Source organism: Arachis hypogaea, chromosome 16 (genome assembly GCF_003086295.3).
Source record: "Arachis hypogaea cultivar Tifrunner chromosome 16, arahy.Tifrunner.gnm2.J5K5, whole genome shotgun sequence".
Taxonomy (NCBI): domain Eukaryota; kingdom Viridiplantae; phylum Streptophyta; class Magnoliopsida; order Fabales; family Fabaceae; genus Arachis; species Arachis hypogaea.
Window position 1 is genome coordinate 8,012,487 of NC_092051.1, and position 18,970 is coordinate 8,031,456.

Genomic DNA, 18,970 nt, shown 5'->3' on the forward strand with positions numbered 1-18,970 from the left:
ATTGCTTTGTGGTTATTGACATACTTTGCAGACTGATCAAGTTTCTTAACCCTTTTGGCAATGTTTCAATCTCTATACATCCAGTAAGAAGCAAACACTGCAAATTTTGGAGCATGCAAATAGAAGAAGGAAGTCTCCTTATTTTTATATTATACCTGAGTGAAAGATATCTTAAATGTTTCAGCTGGCTGATTGATCGAGGTAGAGTCTCAAATGTGGAATAATCTAGATTCAAATATCGTAAATATTTGCAACTTGACACCCATGCTCTGAACAAATCTTCATTGTTGGCTCCCACTCTTCCAAAAGGAAATAGAAGAGTTCTCACACCTAATAAGTTTAGCTTGAAAGATTTGCCAAACAAATCAAATTCGGACAAAGATAGATGAAGAACATTTTCTGGTATATTTTGACAGTCGGAACTGATAAGTTGGCGCTCATCTTTTGCCACATACAGTGCCAGATCATGCACTAAATCATGTATACAAAAATGATAAGATGTGCCACAGCCAGAAATATTTTCAAGAAAATATCTTGACATTAATTCACTCAAATATCGGTTTCCAACATCTAGTGAAGTTTCATTTTTGCTTGGTGTTGGAAGCAAACCTAGTGCACTCCAAAGTGAAACAACATCAACACTGGTAAGTCTACAATCCTTTGGGAAAAGGGAGAACATAGCAAAACATTGCCTCAAATAGGATGGCATTTGATCATAGCTTAATTTTAATGCAGGTAAGATGTCATCCTTTTTCTGTGGCAAATTCCAAATCTCAGCATCTCTTAGTGATTCCCAATCATTTATCTCATATTTTGAATATAGTAAACTTCCTAATGTTCTTATTGCTAAGGGAACTCCTTTGCACTTTTTCACAATTTCTTTTCCAATCACTACTAAATTAGAATGCCATTTCTCTTCTCCTTCTTTAAAAGCCCATCTAAGAAACAAAAAATAATGAATCATCTAGAGAAAGACCTTCTAAAGTATAATGGGAACAACAGAAACATGTTTATCATCATCATCATAATCAGAAGTCTGCTCTATTAAGAGCTTCACGATCCTTTCCTTATCATGTTCCCTTCCTATGACATCAGACTCAATAATAAAGGTTATATTAATATCAAGAGTCATAATCTATTCTAGACTCAAGTCTAAACACGCAAATCACAGAGACCATCAATGTAATGCATTATAGTGAGCAGTTGACACATCTTAGCATAACAGAGGAAAGAGTGGAGTTCATGTGGTGAGAGTGGTGTTAGAACTTTGAAGCGTGTCTTGCTGCCACAACAATTGTTTGTTCTCTTAAAAACATTCTTTCTTGCTCCTCTATTTTATGCTTAATAATGACACAATTATACAACAATACAACATCCTTTATACTTGTTTGCACTATAGGTCATATTGGATTATTGACTGAAAGTGGAAACTTAGATTTTCTTTGTTTTTTTTTTTTTTTCAATTGTTCAATGCCTTGATGCAACTGGAGTAGATGTTGCAATCATAGTTACCACTCCTCAGCAAGTCTCTTATTGATGTGAGAAAAGAGGTGAGTTTCTGCAAGAAAGTTGGAGTGAAAGTTTCTGGGGTAGTAGAGAATATGAGTGCCATTTGCCAGTCCCTCATGGATTTCAAGTTCATGAAGTTGGCAGATAATGGTGAGCAGAAAGATGTCACGGAATGGGTGTTGGGATACATGAGAGAAAAATTCATCTTCATCACACATTCCATAAATATCATTCTTTTAATGTGTCTCATTCCTCTTAATGTCCAACTTCAACAAGAGTGTTTATGCTACTACAACTGCATGAAATCGTTACATCAATAACCACTGAATCAAATATTGTGTTTGATAAAATTCTCCAAAGATTTCTACAACCAAAATTTTCAGTTCTATTCAACTTGAAGGAATTTTCATTCATTGCCGTCCTGATTTTACAACTACTTAGTACCCTGCATCAATTCTCATTAAATCAAATAGTGCTATCCAAATTCTTCCAAAATTTCTCAATGTTCATTGTCTATCTAAGCAAACATGTTGAAGAAACTGGTTAAAATAAATTAAGAAAAAAGATTGATTTCTCATAGATGTCCCTCCCTGACCCCGAGGTTGTAACTTTACATTTAATTAGTAGCAAATTTTAAAGGCGGCAACACTAAGCAGGAGTGTTTGAATTGCAGTTTGAGGGAAAAAGAACAATACAGGAACAGAAGACACTAAGATAAAAGAGATGTTGTCATAATGTTGTACATTAAACAGACAATCCAAGTGCAATTCTGATCAAGTGTACAGCATGGAAAACAAAAGTTATTTAATTTTTAGTCAACTTTTTAATTTAAATATTTATTTTTATAAAAAGTTATTTATTTTTTATGGATAATTTTTAAAAGATAGTTAGTTACACTGATAATTAATATTTCTTTTCCACTAAATGGTTACTTTATGTCACTTTCCGTCCTTTACACAATCATTCCAGGGATTATTTGGTCCGTACATGTGAAAACTTTCCTCTCAAAGAAAGTGGGAATGGCTTTCTTTTTCACGTATTTCTATTTTTGTTTCTGGGTGAGTAATCCGACAGTTGTTGTCCAGGTCAAGTAGTTGAAGACTGGAAGCAACAATGGATATCTAAAGCTGACTTGATAGTTGATAGTCTCCTAAGCATTTCAATTGTTCTGTCTTTTTATCTCTTCTGGCCTATTTCCCAGCAATCATGATTGAAACTACCATTGTGAGCGGGATCACTAATAGGGAAGATTTCTTCTCCTGCATATAAAGAAATTTGTAATGTGGTAGGTGTATATAAAGGCCTACTGTTACTTGAGATGTATTACTCAGTTAGCTAGAGTAGTTGTATAGTCAGTTAGATGTTAGAAGTAACTAGAAGGTCTTGACTCTTGTATGTAACTGGTAACTTAGAAGACTGGTAAATTAAGTAGCTTAGCAAAGTAGATACTATAAGTAGAATACTGTTCATTCTTGTAATCAGTTAGAATGCTCATTTTTGACATGATCAATTTTCAGAGTGCAAATTTTCTCTCACCTCTGTTTCCTTTCTTCATCCCTCTTCTCTTCTCTTCACACCTGAACTCACACGATAGAGATGATGAGAGTGCTTTACCTTCAACGATAGCTCTTCCACACCTGCAACACTTGAATGAAACCCTGTCATACATCCAAGCTGTGCCGTCTGATATTAAGCAATTAATTATCAGAATCATCGCTTCTTCCAAGGGGGGTGCTTCTCCCCAGGGGGCTGCTTCTGCCAGCCAACTGAATCTAAATGCTCTAGAAATGGAACAATTGACAAATCTGCTAAGAATTAAACTTAGCGATCAGAAGTTCCTACTGGTCTTAGATGATGTATGGAACGAGGATCGTGGTAAATGGGTTGATTCAAGTGGGTGCTGAAGGAAGTAAGATCCTAGTGACAACACGTAGTTATGCAATTGCTTCCATGATGGATTCCATTTACTCTCACAATTTGAAGGGTCTTCCTCTGGAGGATTTATTTTCTGTGTTTTGTAAATGGGCTTTTACGGACAGAGAAACGCAACATCCAGATTTGTTGGCGATAGGAATGGAGATTGTCAAGAAACGTGGAGGAGCTCCTTTGGCGGCAAGGACGATGGGCACCTTACTCTTTCAAAAATTTGAGTAAAGGGAACATCAAGCCAGAAAGGAATTCTGGAACTGTCAGATATACATCCGGATAAAAACTCCATCTCCAAGTTAAAATTTCTTTCTCTTTAGTGTTTGCCACTGGTGCTGACCTTACCTGGTTGGATTCATGGAGCTGCAAGCACGTTACAGTACTTGAGGGTTAAAGATTGCAAGATGCTGGAAGAACTTCCTGAGTGGTTACCACGTATGAATGTCCTGAAATCTCTTTGCATCATAAATGCTCCAAAATTGATGTCTCTTCCTAATAATGATGATCGCCTCACAGTCCTTGAATCTCTGGATATGATAGGTTGTCCTAGCTTATATGAAAAATATAATCCACAAGATGGAGAGGATTGGCACAAGATATCTCGCATTTCACATGTGCATTTTCATTGTTGATCTTCAAGATCTGGAGATTACTTGATGGAAGTGGACAGTTATTGTTTCTGAATGTAATTGATTATTCTCCTAGGTTAGGCAAAGTTTTCTCTTAGGTATTATTTTCTATTAATTGTATATAACATTGATAATGATACTCCTCCGGTGCAAAAGTAGTGGTATATGATTTGTAGTGCATTAGATGCTGTTAATGTTGCAAGTGTGAAGAGTGCATGAAGTTAGTCTCACATCAAAGAAAGTAAGAAAAAGTGAGAAGTTTATAAGATGAGAGACCCATTAATTTGACATTTTAAGGTTTTGAGTTGAATGTAGCATCTTCTTATTTTATTTACACACAAAATTACCATCCATTGTGATTATTTGCAACTAAATACTTTGTTGTGAACATTAATAACCATCTAGATAATTGTTAGCTTGCCTTGATGAATAACAAGTATTAAACCGCTGCTGCTAGTAAGAAAAGTAGTTAATCACTTTAACTATTGTATTTGTATTATTCATTTTTGACTAATTCTGTTCTTCCTATATATTGTTCTTTTGCCTTTCTATTCCACATAGAATTCTGGCAGCCACCATTTCTTTCTTATTCTGTTCTTTCAGATTTTCAAAATTAACCGATATTATTTGGTTGTTAGTAAACGGTGCTACATTTGTTATACAATCCCAATCATGATTTTCATTTTGCAAGTTGTGAATGTATACATATATGCCTCTTTGTGTGTAATTGTTGATTGAATCTGCAACTTGTCAAATTATATATTTAGAAATTTTACAGATCACAAGTGATGGAGTGCCACAGAAATTCTATTTCATTTAATTATAATTGCTATGTACTCCAATATAGCTTTAGCAAACTAAATAAAATTTTCATATATGTATGCCCCTATTTATGGTAACTTTATTTTGCAGACAATTTCAACCAAGACAAACATTTAAATCAGATTTAGTAAATTACAGTATATGATAGAGAAAGTTCCTCAATTATTACAAAAAACAACAAACAAAAACTGAAACAATCATCAAAGACATCATCCAAAATGAAACGAGAACATTAATTGCACATCATGGAACAAGAAAAACACAAGACACTTGAACATCAGTCTTGATTGTCACATTAAATCAAATAGTGCTATCTAAATTCTTCCATAATTTCTCAATGTTCATTGTCTATTTGCTCAAACATGTTAAACAAACTGGTTAAAATAAATTAAGAAAAAAAAGCTTGATTTCTCATAGATGTCCCTCCCTGAGGTTGTAACATTACATTTAGTTAGTAGCAAATTTCAAAGAAGGCAACACTAAGCAGAAGTGTCTGAATTGCAGTTTGAGAGGGAAAGAACAATACAGGAATAGAAGACACGAAGCTAAAAGAGAGGTTGTCATAATGTCGTACATCAAACAGACAATCCAAGTGCAGTTCTGATCAAGTGTACATTATGGAAAACAAAACAAGAACAACTATTTAAAATGGAAAACTTGAACAAACAAAGGCACTTATAGTTTAATCTCAGCAATAAAGACTTGGATCTTCCTCCAATTTTTCTTCATCTTCCTTTTATGATGTCTTCTTGATGTGAGATATCCCCTGCCAATAGTCTACATCTTGAGCTGGTGAGTCGTCTGTAATCTAGGACAATCACTGATTTCGAATGATTTAAGTGCTGGGCGATGAAGGTCACTGGGGAGAGACTTCAAATTAGGACAATTTGTTATTTGAAGAGATTTCAATGAACTTGGAGTTGACAGCCATTCAGGAAGTGACTCCAGCCTGTTGCACTCTTTAATAGCCAAAGCTTCTAATGTGCTTGCCGATCCTTGAAAACAACTAGGCAAGGTCTCCACCAGCTGTGGCAAAGAATGAAGATAAAGGACTTTTAGTCTCAGGGTAGAGTTCCGCACTTCCTCAGAGAAGTCCAAATCACCACACTTGTTGATTACCAAAGTCTCCAATTGAGGAAAATGGTTAACATTAAGTGGTAAAGACTTCAACCTCTCACAACTATCAACCTCCAAAGTTCGAAGATTAGGCAACTTTCTCCCTACAAACAAGGACTCCAGCTTGTCACATTTTTTAATACATAAATATTCAAGAGAGCTCAGCTTTGCAATGTCACTCTCAGGCAAAACAGATTGCTTTGTGGTTATCCCCAGTTGTCGGAGATTGATCAAATTTCTCAATTCTTGTGGCAATACTTCAAGCTTTGTGCACCCATCAAGAAGCAAAGATTGCAAATTTAGTAGTTTGCAAATTGAAGCAGGCAGCCTCTGAATTTTGGTATTGTTCCTGAGAGAGAGAAATCTTAAATGTTTCAACGTCACAATGGACTGGGGCAAAGTCTCATAAGTAGAATCACTCAAATCCAAAAATCGCAAGGATTTGTATCTTGATATCCATGCATTCAACAAAACTTCATCCTTGGCTCCCACTCCATGAACTGGAGATAGTATGGTTCTCACACGAAATATTCCTCGTGAGAATAAAATGCCACGCAAATCATCTTCAATATAAGATTGATGCAGAATATTTCCTGATATATTTTGCATGTCTGAACTGACTAGCACGCATTCATTTCTTGCAACAAGTAATGCGAGATCATGAACTAAATCATGAATTTGAAAATAAAAGAAAGTGCCAGAGTCTTCAACAACCTGAATGAAAGATCTGGAACTCAATTCACTCAAATATTGATTTGAAACATCTAACAAAGTTTTACCTTGGCTTGGCAGTAGAAGCAAACCTAGAGCCCCCCATAGACAAGCAACATCAGAACTAAGAAAAATATAACCCTTTGGATAAAGGGAGAACAAAGCAAAACATTGCTTCAAATAAGTTGGCATTTGATCGTAGCTGAGTTTAAGTGCAGGAAGAATACTTTCCAAATTCCAAATATCATTAGTTCTCAGTGACTCCCACTCATGCTTGGTACGATTAGAAAGTAGTAGACTCCCCAGTGTTCTGATGACCAAAGGAAGCCCTTTACATTTTCCCACAATTTCTTTTCCAATCATAACCAAATCCGAGTGCTTTTTCTCTTCCCTGTTTCTGAATGCACATTCAAGAAACAGAAACATTGAGTTCTCTTCGGAAAGAGGTTGTAGCTTGTAAGCGGGTACAGTACCCATCATAGAAGCAACTTTAGAACTCCGTGTTGTCAACAGGATTTTACCACCTTTATTGCTCATTTCAATTAAAAATCTCAGCTCCATCCATTTAACACGATCTTCATTCCATACATTGTCCAAGACAAGCAGGAACTTTTGACCAGCAAGCGTATCCTTTAAGAGACGTATCAAAGTCTCCATGTCCAGTTCTTTTAAATTCAGTTGGCGCAAATGAGAACTCGCAGAGTTGATGATCTTAACAATCAATTGCTGGATATCAAAGTCCAGAGAGACAGACACCCACAATTTCAATGGGAAACACTGAGTTACCCTCTCATCACGGAAGACAAGCTGAGCAAGTGTGGTCTTTCCTACTCCTCCCGTCCCCACAATGGGAATAACTGGGATACGTTCGTCATCATCTTCAGGATTCTGCTGCATTAGGAGGTCTATGATAAATTCTTTATCGATCTCCCGTCCTATCACATTCACATCTGCAGCAACGAGAGAGGTCGTTTCCCTGCTCCTATGTGAAACGTGGTTATCAACATCAATTGCTTCTAGAGCAAACTTACTCATATCAGCTGCAACCATGTCTAGTCTCTTCTTCAGTGACTTCATTTTTCGAGCCATCTTAACGCGAAAAACAATAGAATTAGAAGTTGTGAAGAATTGCTGTACCTTGGAGGCTCTATCCACATGATTCCGTAACACTTGGGTTTGAATATCATCAAGGAAGTCGTCAGCATCACAGAGGACATTTTTCAACTCCCTTAGCCACACCGTCAGAGGTCGGTTATTTTCTTGCTTTCTCTCCGCATCCAGCAGCACAGATTTGACCAATAAAAGAGTGTCTTTCAACTGATTCATCTCGTCAGAAAAACCGCCCTTCAAACGGATTTCATCAAGTGCAGGTGAAGCAAGATCTGCTATCAGTCTCTCCATGATGCCGAAGGGGACAGGTTCCGGCATAGTTTCTGATACAAGAGGACCAAATGCTAGTCCAGAACTCGAAATGTGACTAAGGCTACACAATCAACCTTAGATATCAAAGTAAATAATAGCATGTATGTTATTAGATAGCTTAACTCGCAAGTATCTATTATCTATTATATATTATTAGAATTAAATTTCTTTAATTAATAGCATGCATATTCTTTTAATATTTTATTTGATCAGATTAATTATATCTAATAAATTACATTAATTTTTTATTTGACTAGAATAAATAAATTGATTTTACTTTAATTTACATTGATTTTTTTGTATTATGTATTTTGATTAATAATATTTAAAAATATTATTATTAATTATATATTTAATTTAATTGAAATAAATATCAAATTATTTAATATTTTATTTGAATACTTTGACTATAACTAAACAATTATATTAAACACTTCCACCCCGTATAAGATTGTCACATCGTTTTTGTTAACTACATTCTGCATTGAATACATACTTCACAGACAATGATAAATATATATAACTTGATATGATCATGTTTTTTTGCTTAACCCATCAACATTAAAGTCCTTTTCCTTCTAAACTGCAAGGCTTGGTAAATAGATAATTATTGTTAAGCTTCAAATTTTCTTTGAAAAATACCAACTTGTAGTACCTAACCTTCATAATTATTGATTGCACCAAGGTTCAAAAGTAAAATTTTGGTGGAACTTTCATGAATCAAACTTGGCATTTCAATGTTAGAAATAACATATGGCTTCAACAGTATCATCAAAGAAAGTCTTGTTACCAAAAAGAGTCATGTTAACTTTATCATCAATCTGAATTATGCAAAACATGGTGTCACATGTAAAAACTAAGGAATGGTAAAAAAACAGATCAACAAGTAACAGATCCATAACCTTCAATTGAGAATGATATAGCCCATCAACAACATAAAGAGAACAACAACAAAGCATTTCCCATACTGCTACAAAAACTCTTTATTGAGCCATCAAACTAACCAAATCTAAATTCTTCGTTTCCTTGGGAGTCGGCAACCATTATGAGGCTTTCTAGTGGTATCTTCAATGTGAACAACCGGATTTCTACTTTTGTCCGCTCGAGAATCCAAAAAACCCTCCAACCAGCTCATTATTGCTTGCCTTTTTCTCCTGAAATGAGTAAATCCATTCACTTTCATAACAACAGCTTTCAACCCCAAACCCCTTGCCCTTCGCCCGACAACCTCTGAAGTTGCCTCAGCAGCATACCTAGCAAGCTTCTGCCCTGATTTCATCTCTTTCACGGAACCAACAGAGCCGCTAAGCTTTATGTTCCCTTTAGAATCTGTTACGGTAACAAACGTGTTGTTCCGCAGCATCTTTATATGAACAAAATCGGCGTCTCTCTCATATTGATTACTGTAAACCTGAAGATGATCCTGGCCATCTTCATCTATAACCCCTCTCACAAAATCCATAGGCCTGGAACTCTTCTCAGTCTCGGTCTCACCATCATTCTCATTGCTTACATTTAGATTCTCCCTATCCCGCATAAAAAAAGGACGAGTACCCGAATCACGGCCAAAACCCCTCCTATTCTGAGCATAATTGGCACCTCTTGAGTTTGAGTTCTCTCCATTCTGCATGAAAAAAGGAAGATTATCCGGTTGACGGTTGAAACTCCTCTCATTCTCAGCACCACTTCCATTCATGTTCCGCATCACCCTATCCCGGATGGCATCCGGTAAAGTTTCATTCCCACTCCTCGAGTTTTCATTTAATCTATCCAGCATCGAAAAGGGACGATTAGGATCCGATTCACCAGTTGAAAATCCTCTAACATGCTCTGCAGCATGAAAATTTCGAATAAGACCCTATTACACTCATGACTAGTGACTACCCTAAAAACTAAACCCTCACTTGCAAATTTTGAAACGGTGAATAACAATTGAAACTTCAACTAAAAACACAATAACCATAACGTTTTGCACAAATCCATATCAAACAACTCAGGTTATAAACTTCCAAACACACAATTCACCAACCAACCAGAACACTCACCCTAAACCACTAATCAATAAGCAAAATTTCTAACGAATAAGATCGAAATGCCATAATCCATGGATGGGTTAAAAATTGAAAGCAAAAAAGAGAACCAGGACATTACCGATGTGGTTTTGCAAAGATCCTGAGGAGAAGGCAGAGATAAGAGACCGTGAAGGTTTGGGTGCGACGAGAGAAAAGAGAGAAGATCCACGGACATGGCCAATCGAAGAGAGATAACGATACATAATCAAAGATTAGGGTTTTCAGAGTTTTTCCTTCGTTTTTCTTTCTACCTCAGTCACACTGAACCACAGCTCCATCTTACTGTGTTCCGGGTCGGGTCCCATACCCATTTTTTGTGGTTCTTAGACCCAACAGTCTCATTCAAAACGCCCAAAAACACCTCCTTTGAATTGTAAAAATTAGTGTCGTGTCCAAAAAAATAAAAATAAGTAGTGCCCAATTTAGACAGTAATATATAGATTAAGAAATAATAAAAATTATTTTTTAATTTAAAAAATTTTAAATGAATAAAATATTATTCCTATTAATTTATCTAAAAAATATTAATTAATTTTATTTTTATAATCTACTTAATTTTTTGCACAAGAAAAAAAATAAAGTATAAAATACAAAAATTTAAAATTTTCTAATTATTTTAGGCAAATACTTATCTGTACACCCAGAAATAAATTACTATGACACTTCATTTAAATATTTAACAATATTTAATGGGTAAAGATTCAAGCCCATGTCATCTCTTTTTATGTTCTTGAAGTTAGTGTTCTTCATCCGATTATGTAAATGATTCCCCTTCAAAGTTCAAACAAGATGACATTTTGTAGCACCCAAAAAATTCTTCTACTCCATTCATGAGTCTTGAGGCTTTTACCAATGTCAACTACCTCTACCTCTTTTAAGAAATGAACCTTCAGTCCAACTTGACAACCAAGTAAATAATCTTATATTTGAGTGATGAGTTTAATTTATGAACCAAAATAATATAAGTAAAAATATAGTAACTCTTGTGATGTAGTTTTTTTATTGTTCTTGCCAATTGATGGCATGTCCTTTTGCCATTTTTCAGGTGCAATTACGTTAAGTATATACTAAAATCAATTATAAAAATTAGTTATCAATGTAAAATATGCTAAGATTTCTAGAAACACTTTTTTATATTTTTCATATGAATTATTATTGATTTATATTATATTTAATTATCATTGCTAACTATTTACTCTAAAATAAGAATACTACTAATTTTTTTCATATATGTATGTCCGGATCCAAACTTAATGTTATTTTGTAGAGAATTTTAACTAAAAACATCTAAATTAGATTTATTAACTTACAATATATGATAGATCAAAAAATGTTCCTCAATTATTAAAAAAGCAACAAACAAAAACCGAAACAATTACCAAATACATGCTTCAAAATGAAACAACATTAATTACACATCATGAAAGCAGAAAAATAAAAGATTTTTCAGAGCACCTACAATGGTGAGTTTCTCTTTCACTTTTTTCTGACACATAGGAACTCTAATTATTGGAGGAGAGAATGAATGAGTTCCTGTACAGGTCTCAATGTGAGGGAATTCCTCTAAATAGGGACTCAAATTAACCAATAATAACTTGCCATTTAGCAAGTTATTTTAAAAAATAATAATATAAAATCTGAAATAATTAAATAATTATATTAAATAATGAAATAATAATTAAATTAGTAATAATTATAATAAAAATTATATTAAATAATTATATTTTTATTTAATTAATAATTTATATTAATTATTTAAAAAATAATTAATTAGATTAAATAATTAAATTTTTATTTAATTAATGATTTATATTAATTATTTATATCATAATTGAATATTATTTATATTATTATATTAAATTATAATTAATTAAATTTACTTACATTAAAAAATAAATTTAATTTTCACACCTTACAAAATAATTCTTAGTTGAGTTAGTTATTTTTATTTTAAAATTTAAAATGCTAACGATATTATTAAAATTAGCAATTGTAAACACAAAACTATAAATTAGTGTAATCCCGAATTATATATTGTGTATTATTATTATATATGAATTTATTTAATATTAATATTTTTTAATAGTGAATTATTTTTAAATTTATAAATTTAAATAATATTATTAAAAAATCAATTACATTAATTTTAAGTATTTTAATTAATTAATTAAGTGGGACTACAACATGGACTAAAGTTAGTTCCTTCTAATGGAGAAGAGAGAAATACTTTGAGTTCCTATTTATCGTTTATGACGCAAAAGATGATGTGAAGTTATTTTTTATGACAGATGGGCCATAAATAAAAATTGAGATGAGTTCTCTACTAGAGATGGTAACATTAGTTTTGGTTGTCATAGAATTCCTCATCTTCCATTAGCGACTCTTCCATATCTTCCAAATGTCAGTATGCTTGATGTGGGATATTTGGTGCCAATACTCTCCAACATGTGGCTCATACTTTCAATATTTTATTCAATCATTTTAGGATTTTATTTTCCTTTTGAGGTGAGTAATTCGACAGAAATTCAGATCATATAGTTAAGATTCGAGGTAACAATGGACATCAAGATTTGGGTATCTACAATTTACTTGATAACCTCTCATGTGAGTACGAGAAAAATATTGTTTTTTAATAAAGAAATTAAAAATATTGTTTTTTAAAGATGTTTATATATGTCATATTATTATTGAACATTTTTATTAAATCGGTTAATAATTTATTTTTTAATAAATCAGAACAAAATCGATTTATTATAGCAACAATAATAAATCCAATTGTCTGCATTATAATTATTAGACCCGGTTACGCAATCTAAATCGAATATCTTTAAATTTTTTGATAAAAAGACAAATATATGTCTAACTTTTTGTTTTACATAAATTTGAATCCCTACAAATTTAAAAATACAATTAGATCCCTAAAAAAATTGAGTTTATTGTTATTGTTATAAAAAAAATCGGCATTATTCTAATTTGTTAAGAAATTAAAAAATAACCGGTTCATTAATACGTCCAATAATAATACGACACGTTAAGTGTCTTTACAAAAAGACGTTTTAGGCGTCTTTACAGAAATATCCCCTTAAATTATAGCTCGTTAACTTTTAAAATTTTATAGTTAATTATTTATTTGATTTGATTGAGATACATATTAAATTATTTAAGATTTTGTTTGATCACATTAATTATAACTAACCAATTATGTTAATTATTTAATTATATCAATTATTTAATTTAATTAATTTAAGTATATGTTATTTGATTCAATCTATTATCACATTAATATTTGAGTGATTAAGTTGTTGTTTACTGAAAGTTTTTTGACATTTTCTTTCTTAATCTTAAATATTTTAATTTTAAATTTCAGATTTTTATTCATTGTTTATATTTTTTATTTTAATATTAAATCTAATATTTCTATTAAATTTTTTTTTGTAATTTATTGTTTATATGGCCACTATTAATTATATGATCGTGAATATTTTTTTAATTTATTAAAAAGAATAATTTCATTGTTTTCTTTTTATTTTATATATTTTTGTATTTTATAACTTATTCAAAGTAAAAAGTCATATATATTATAGGAAAATTTTATTTTTTATTAATTGTTCTTTCATTTGGTAATACTTTTTTTCTTCTATGAAACATTATTTATACTCTTTGATTTTTTTTATAAACTATAAAATATTATTATTTGTCATGATGCTTTATCTCCTTTATTTTTTTTATTTTGTTTCTATTTATTTAAGTTTTTATAATTTTTTATTATAAATTTTATTATTTTATCTCATACAAGTCAATTTATTATAATTCTTTATATGTAGAGTATTTAACTATTTAAATTATATCCCTTACATATTTAATTTACTTTTTATTTTAAAAAATTGAATGATAAAATAATATCGATGAAAACTTCTTTATCTTTTTAGCTTACCTTTTTTTTATACGAATTAGGGGTAGCAAAATTCTTTAAGATACAAAAATTTTTACAAGTATTATCCCAAATAGATATCCCAAAGACGGGAAAATTTTTTCACAAAAATGAAAATGAAAGAAGAAATTTTTCTAAGACAATTGCGGGACCCGAATGGAAATCTCTGTCCCATCCCCCACGATCTTTAAATAATACAAATCAGTCTTAATATTTTAGAAATTTCTATAAGTAGGGGTGTCTGCGGATCGGATCGGATCGGATATGGCCAAAATTTCGATCCGATCCGCACTACAATCATCGGATCGAATCCAATATCCGTAGCTTTTTAAGGTTGGATCCGATCCGCACATTTGCGGATCGGAACGGATCGGATATCGGATATATCCGCAAAACACAAAAATATTTTTAAAAGCTTATTTTTATTAAAAAAATATCAATAAAATTTATTTTTCTATTCTTTTAAATATGTTTACTCTTAAAATAATATTAAACATACTTTTCTTGTATAATAAATTAAAATAATTTAACATATATGATAATTATTAGTTAAAATAAAACATAAAAAGAATATTTTACTTATTTATTTCTTTATTTTTGCGGATACGCGGATATGCGGATATCAACACAAAATCCGCAATCCGATCCGATTAGTGTGTAGATCCGATCCGAAAGCCTTGCGGATCGGATCCATATCCGCAATTTTCAAATCGGATTCGGATAAACACCGCGGATATGCGGATCGGATCCGATCCATGGACACCCCTATCTATAAGTATGTGAATAATCTCATTTATTATATGTACAAGTGTAATAACTCGTGTCATGTACATGATAAAATTGAAATTATAATTTTAAATTATTCTATTAAAATTAATTTAAATTGTAATAATTTAATTAATAAATAAATAATATGATGTGCATTGTTTGTGTTTTTTAAATATAATATTAAATATATTAACTCGAATGTAGCTATTAAGTGTATAAAAATTATGTTTGAATTATGAATTCTCTAAATAAAATCATCCCGTTTAAAATATTAAAATTATGATTTCAATCATAAATTACACTTATAATTTAAAAAATTTTCTGATATAATATTACATTTTTTTCTCCACTTTACTATTAATATATTGATATTGCAAGTGTAACACCCTAACTTTTAGCACGTCATCGTACAAAAAATGAGGCGTTACTAACCTGTTTTCCTTATTCACTATTTAATATTGAGCCTTTAGTTCGATTTCGCGTTTCAATTTTTAAGAATAGCCGAAAAATCTTGTTTCTATTAACTAAAATCACATTTTAAAGATCTTCAAATAATAATAATCACATAATTATTAATATTAATAAATATTATACAAAAAGATTCAGACGAAACTCAGATACAATTCATATCCCTCTATATAAAATAAAAACTTAATAACAAAGGCAAGAGAATTCTATGAAAGCAACTCAACACATAAATTTAATTCAAATAAGACTAATAATCGCCCGCAGCTTCAAATTGAGTCTTCGAACCCGTGTCACTGAAAGGGAGGAGACTTTGGGGTGAGAACAAATCACACGTTCTCAGTAGATAATGGAAATGCCGTAAAAGTAGTGAAATAAAATACAAATAATTAACTTTACTATATATATATATATTTCTATCAAAACTTGTTGAAAATACTTTTGGTTTTACTTTAGCTAACTAATTACCTCTTTTGAAATCCCTAAACTCAAATCAAATTTTAAATATAAAACTAGTCACATTACCCATCTCTCAGTCACATAATTAATCCTCAACAATCACAACATCAATTCTTAAACACCTCAATACATTCGCAAACTAATAGCACAAGTAAGAGGTCCAAACCAACATACAAACAAGTCAAACAGCACAATCACAGAGAAGTAATACAAGCAAACACAACCAAATACAAATGTGCAAACAACATGATGCATGTCTATCCCTAGTGCAGGCCATGAGCTCATGTGTCAGTTGCCTATCCGCTCCCGACATTACCCGGGTACAAGTCCCAGGTACGACTTTCCAGATGCATACAGTGTGCTTATAAGTCGTACGGCTAGGCCACATATAGTGTGACTTTCCAAATCAATAAGCGTACATCTAGAAAACAGTTCTCAGTAAGTAGGCGTTTCCACTTTACATTTGGCACTAAGGCCCAAACAATGTCACATCTGCTCTCCTGTGGCAGACAATCTCTTTAATTAATACATTTTTTTATCTTTGTTCTCTACTCTCCTGTGGCAGATATTCATTTTCTTAATAAACCGAACTCATCAAATCATTTGTTATTTAAAACCATCACTCTTTATAACATTTTTCAAACCTCCGAAACTACTTTATTTACAAGAAGTTCTTCTTTCATACAAAAACCAGTTCTTACTTAACCATGATTTTCTCAAACCAACTTCAAAACCATTTCAAATTTAAACCTTTTTCAAAAGACTAAAAGAATCATTTTTTATAAATCAATGAAACTCATTCCCACTATCTCAAATTGTTTCAAATGCGGATTTATTTTCTATATCAAAGTAACCCCAAATCAAGAAAAGAAAATAATTTTACATAATATTCAATCAAACCGACTTTCCAATTCAATAATCAGAATTTTCAGCCGCAACCAACCAATTCAGCATAATCTCATAAATCAGAATTTTAAACAATTCCATCAAAATTAGAAAATCGACATCAGTCACAGCCTCAATTCAACCAGTTGCAATTCAATCTCATCAATTAATCACTCACAACAACAAAATCAGTCACGAGACATTTATAAATTATTTGCATTTATTCATTAAACTTTAATGGCATTCATAAATTAAAACAATTAATTTTAAAATAAAATCCCCTACCTTCATACGAAATCAAAACAATGGAAGTTTTGGAAAAATTTTCTGACTGAGCTGCTGAAAAAGAAAATGTCAGAAATCGTCTATGTCTCCTAGAATTCTAATTGGCCGAACTCAAAGAAAAGAAGAGCTACGTCACCGTCAACTTCCACTGAATAAAAGTAACGTCAACATGAAAAGAAAGAAAATACAAACATTTTTATCGGATTAAATTTTTTATTGGAATTACAAATCTCAAGAAATCGAAGCCGAAAAAATCGAAGAGAGTCACGGTTTCTCCCTCACCCTGGATCTCTCTTTCTTTCCTTTCTTTAAATCTTGGTTCGGTTCCAAGAAAGAAGAATGAAGATTAGATAATGATATGATTAATGAATGGTGGCAATGTGCCTTAATTAATGAAACGTGTAACCATTATACATATGCATGTATGCATAACAACCACGTCTTTCATTTCTTTACCTTTGATTATATATACACTAGTGAATGAACCCGTGCTAAGCACGGGAATTAAAAATTACATTATGTCTTTCTAACATCATGTGCATTATAATCCAAATAAATTATACATACCTAATATAATATTTGTCATTAATCGAATTAATTAAAAATAAACAATTTTTTAGTGAAATTTAAAAAAATGAAATCATTTGTTGCATGTTAATTATTAATATTAAGAGACTTCTAAATATCATATTATATCACAAAAAATAATTACTCATTTCACTGTACATAAAATTAAAACACATGTTCATCAGCAATCACAAAAATACATGGTTGAATATATGCAAATATTTCGAACTTGTAATTAGTAAGAAAAACAAAATTCTTCCATCCAAACTAAATTTAAACTCATTTTTTCCTATCAGAACTATTAAAAATTTGGAAGTAGAATCTTATATTAAAAGATAGATTTAAAAAGTTTTCATGGAAACGAATATAATAAAATAATAAATTTAAAACAATATAATTAAATTTTTAGAAAGTTATAAATAATAAATTTTATTAATAATTTGAAATTACATAGTACGTATGAAAATGATAACATCGTACCATAAAAAGTTTTTTTATTAATTTTATATTATTTACATAATAATTTAGAATGTTATATAGAGACAGGACAAAATAAATATTAAGTATGTTATATTTGCCTAATAGACAATAAAATTACTGACAAATAAATATTTTCTAATATATTTTATTTTTCATATATATTACACCATTCTAGTATTTTAATAAACTAAAGACTTGGTGTATTAATTTAGAAAATCTAAAAAATATATGATATTTTATAGATCTCAAATCAAAGGATAATTTTTGGATAGAGTTTTGTTAAAATAACTTCATACATTATTAAATATCTCTATATACAATATTTAAAGTACATCTATTGGAGATTGAATCATTGTTTTATATTAATACTCTCAGTCCATCTATTGATCTCACTCTTGATAATGCAACATATAATTGTCCATGTGTAAACACCGATTTTGACAGAAAAAGTCCAACCATATTAAGTGTTTAACCCTGCGATTTGTTAATTGTCATACCAAAGGACACAATCAAAGGAAATTGCCTCCGTTAAAACTTAAATGGAAGTGTCTCATTATTTGAAATCATGTTCATCCTAGGAATGAGAACAACTTGGCCAGCTTTGTCACCTGTCAATATAACGCATTCAATAACATGATTACCTAATCGTCTTACTTGCAATCTAATTCCATTGCAAAGACCCATAGATTGATCAATGTTTCATAATAGCATAACAGGTACACCTACTATTTGAGTTTTAACTGGTGGGTAGGCAATCCAGAACAATTAATTGAGTTCAAAAGATCAGTGGTGATGGTATCCAATTCAGATTCCATGTTTCCTTCTTCAATGCATAATGAGTCGGAACTAATATAAACCTTTTCTTCTCCAGCAAGATAACCCATCATTGTATTGTTTACATCATGCACAACCTCAAGTGTTGG

At 31.3% G+C, this 18,970-nt stretch overlaps 2 protein-coding genes across 2 annotated transcripts; both read right to left on the reverse strand.

Annotated features, from left to right (window-relative positions):
* Positions 1-5,270: 5,270 nt before the first annotated feature.
* LOC112758745 (putative disease resistance protein RGA1) lies at positions 5,271-8,141 on the reverse strand. Its single transcript, XM_025807482.3, has one exon. The coding sequence runs from the start codon at positions 8,139-8,141 to the stop codon at positions 5,664-5,666; it is 2,478 nt and encodes an 825-aa protein (XP_025663267.1). The 3' UTR covers positions 5,271-5,663.
* A 777-nt stretch (positions 8,142-8,918) lies between these two features.
* Positions 8,919-10,555, reverse strand: LOC112756359 (uncharacterized). Its single transcript, XM_025804921.3, has 2 exons — positions 10,287-10,555; positions 8,919-9,965 (listed from the first exon to the last, which is right to left on the reverse strand). The coding sequence occupies exons 1-2, from the start codon at positions 10,408-10,410 to the stop codon at positions 9,145-9,147; spliced, it is 945 nt and encodes a 314-aa protein (XP_025660706.1). The 5' UTR covers positions 10,411-10,555; the 3' UTR covers positions 8,919-9,144.
* Between the last annotated feature and the right edge of the window lie 8,415 nt (positions 10,556-18,970).

Coding starts and splice junctions, on each gene's coding strand:
- LOC112756359 (XM_025804921.3), bottom strand. CDS start 10,410: ATGTATCGTTATCTCTCTTCGATTGGCCATGTCCGTGGATCTTCTCTC. Junction 9,966..10,286: donor ATCTTTGCAAAACCACATCG/GTAATGTCCTGG, acceptor TTCATGCTGCAG/AGCATGTTAGAGGATTTTCA.
- LOC112758745 (XM_025807482.3), bottom strand. CDS start 8,141: ATGCCGGAACCTGTCCCCTTCGGCATCATGGAGAGACTGATAGCAGAT.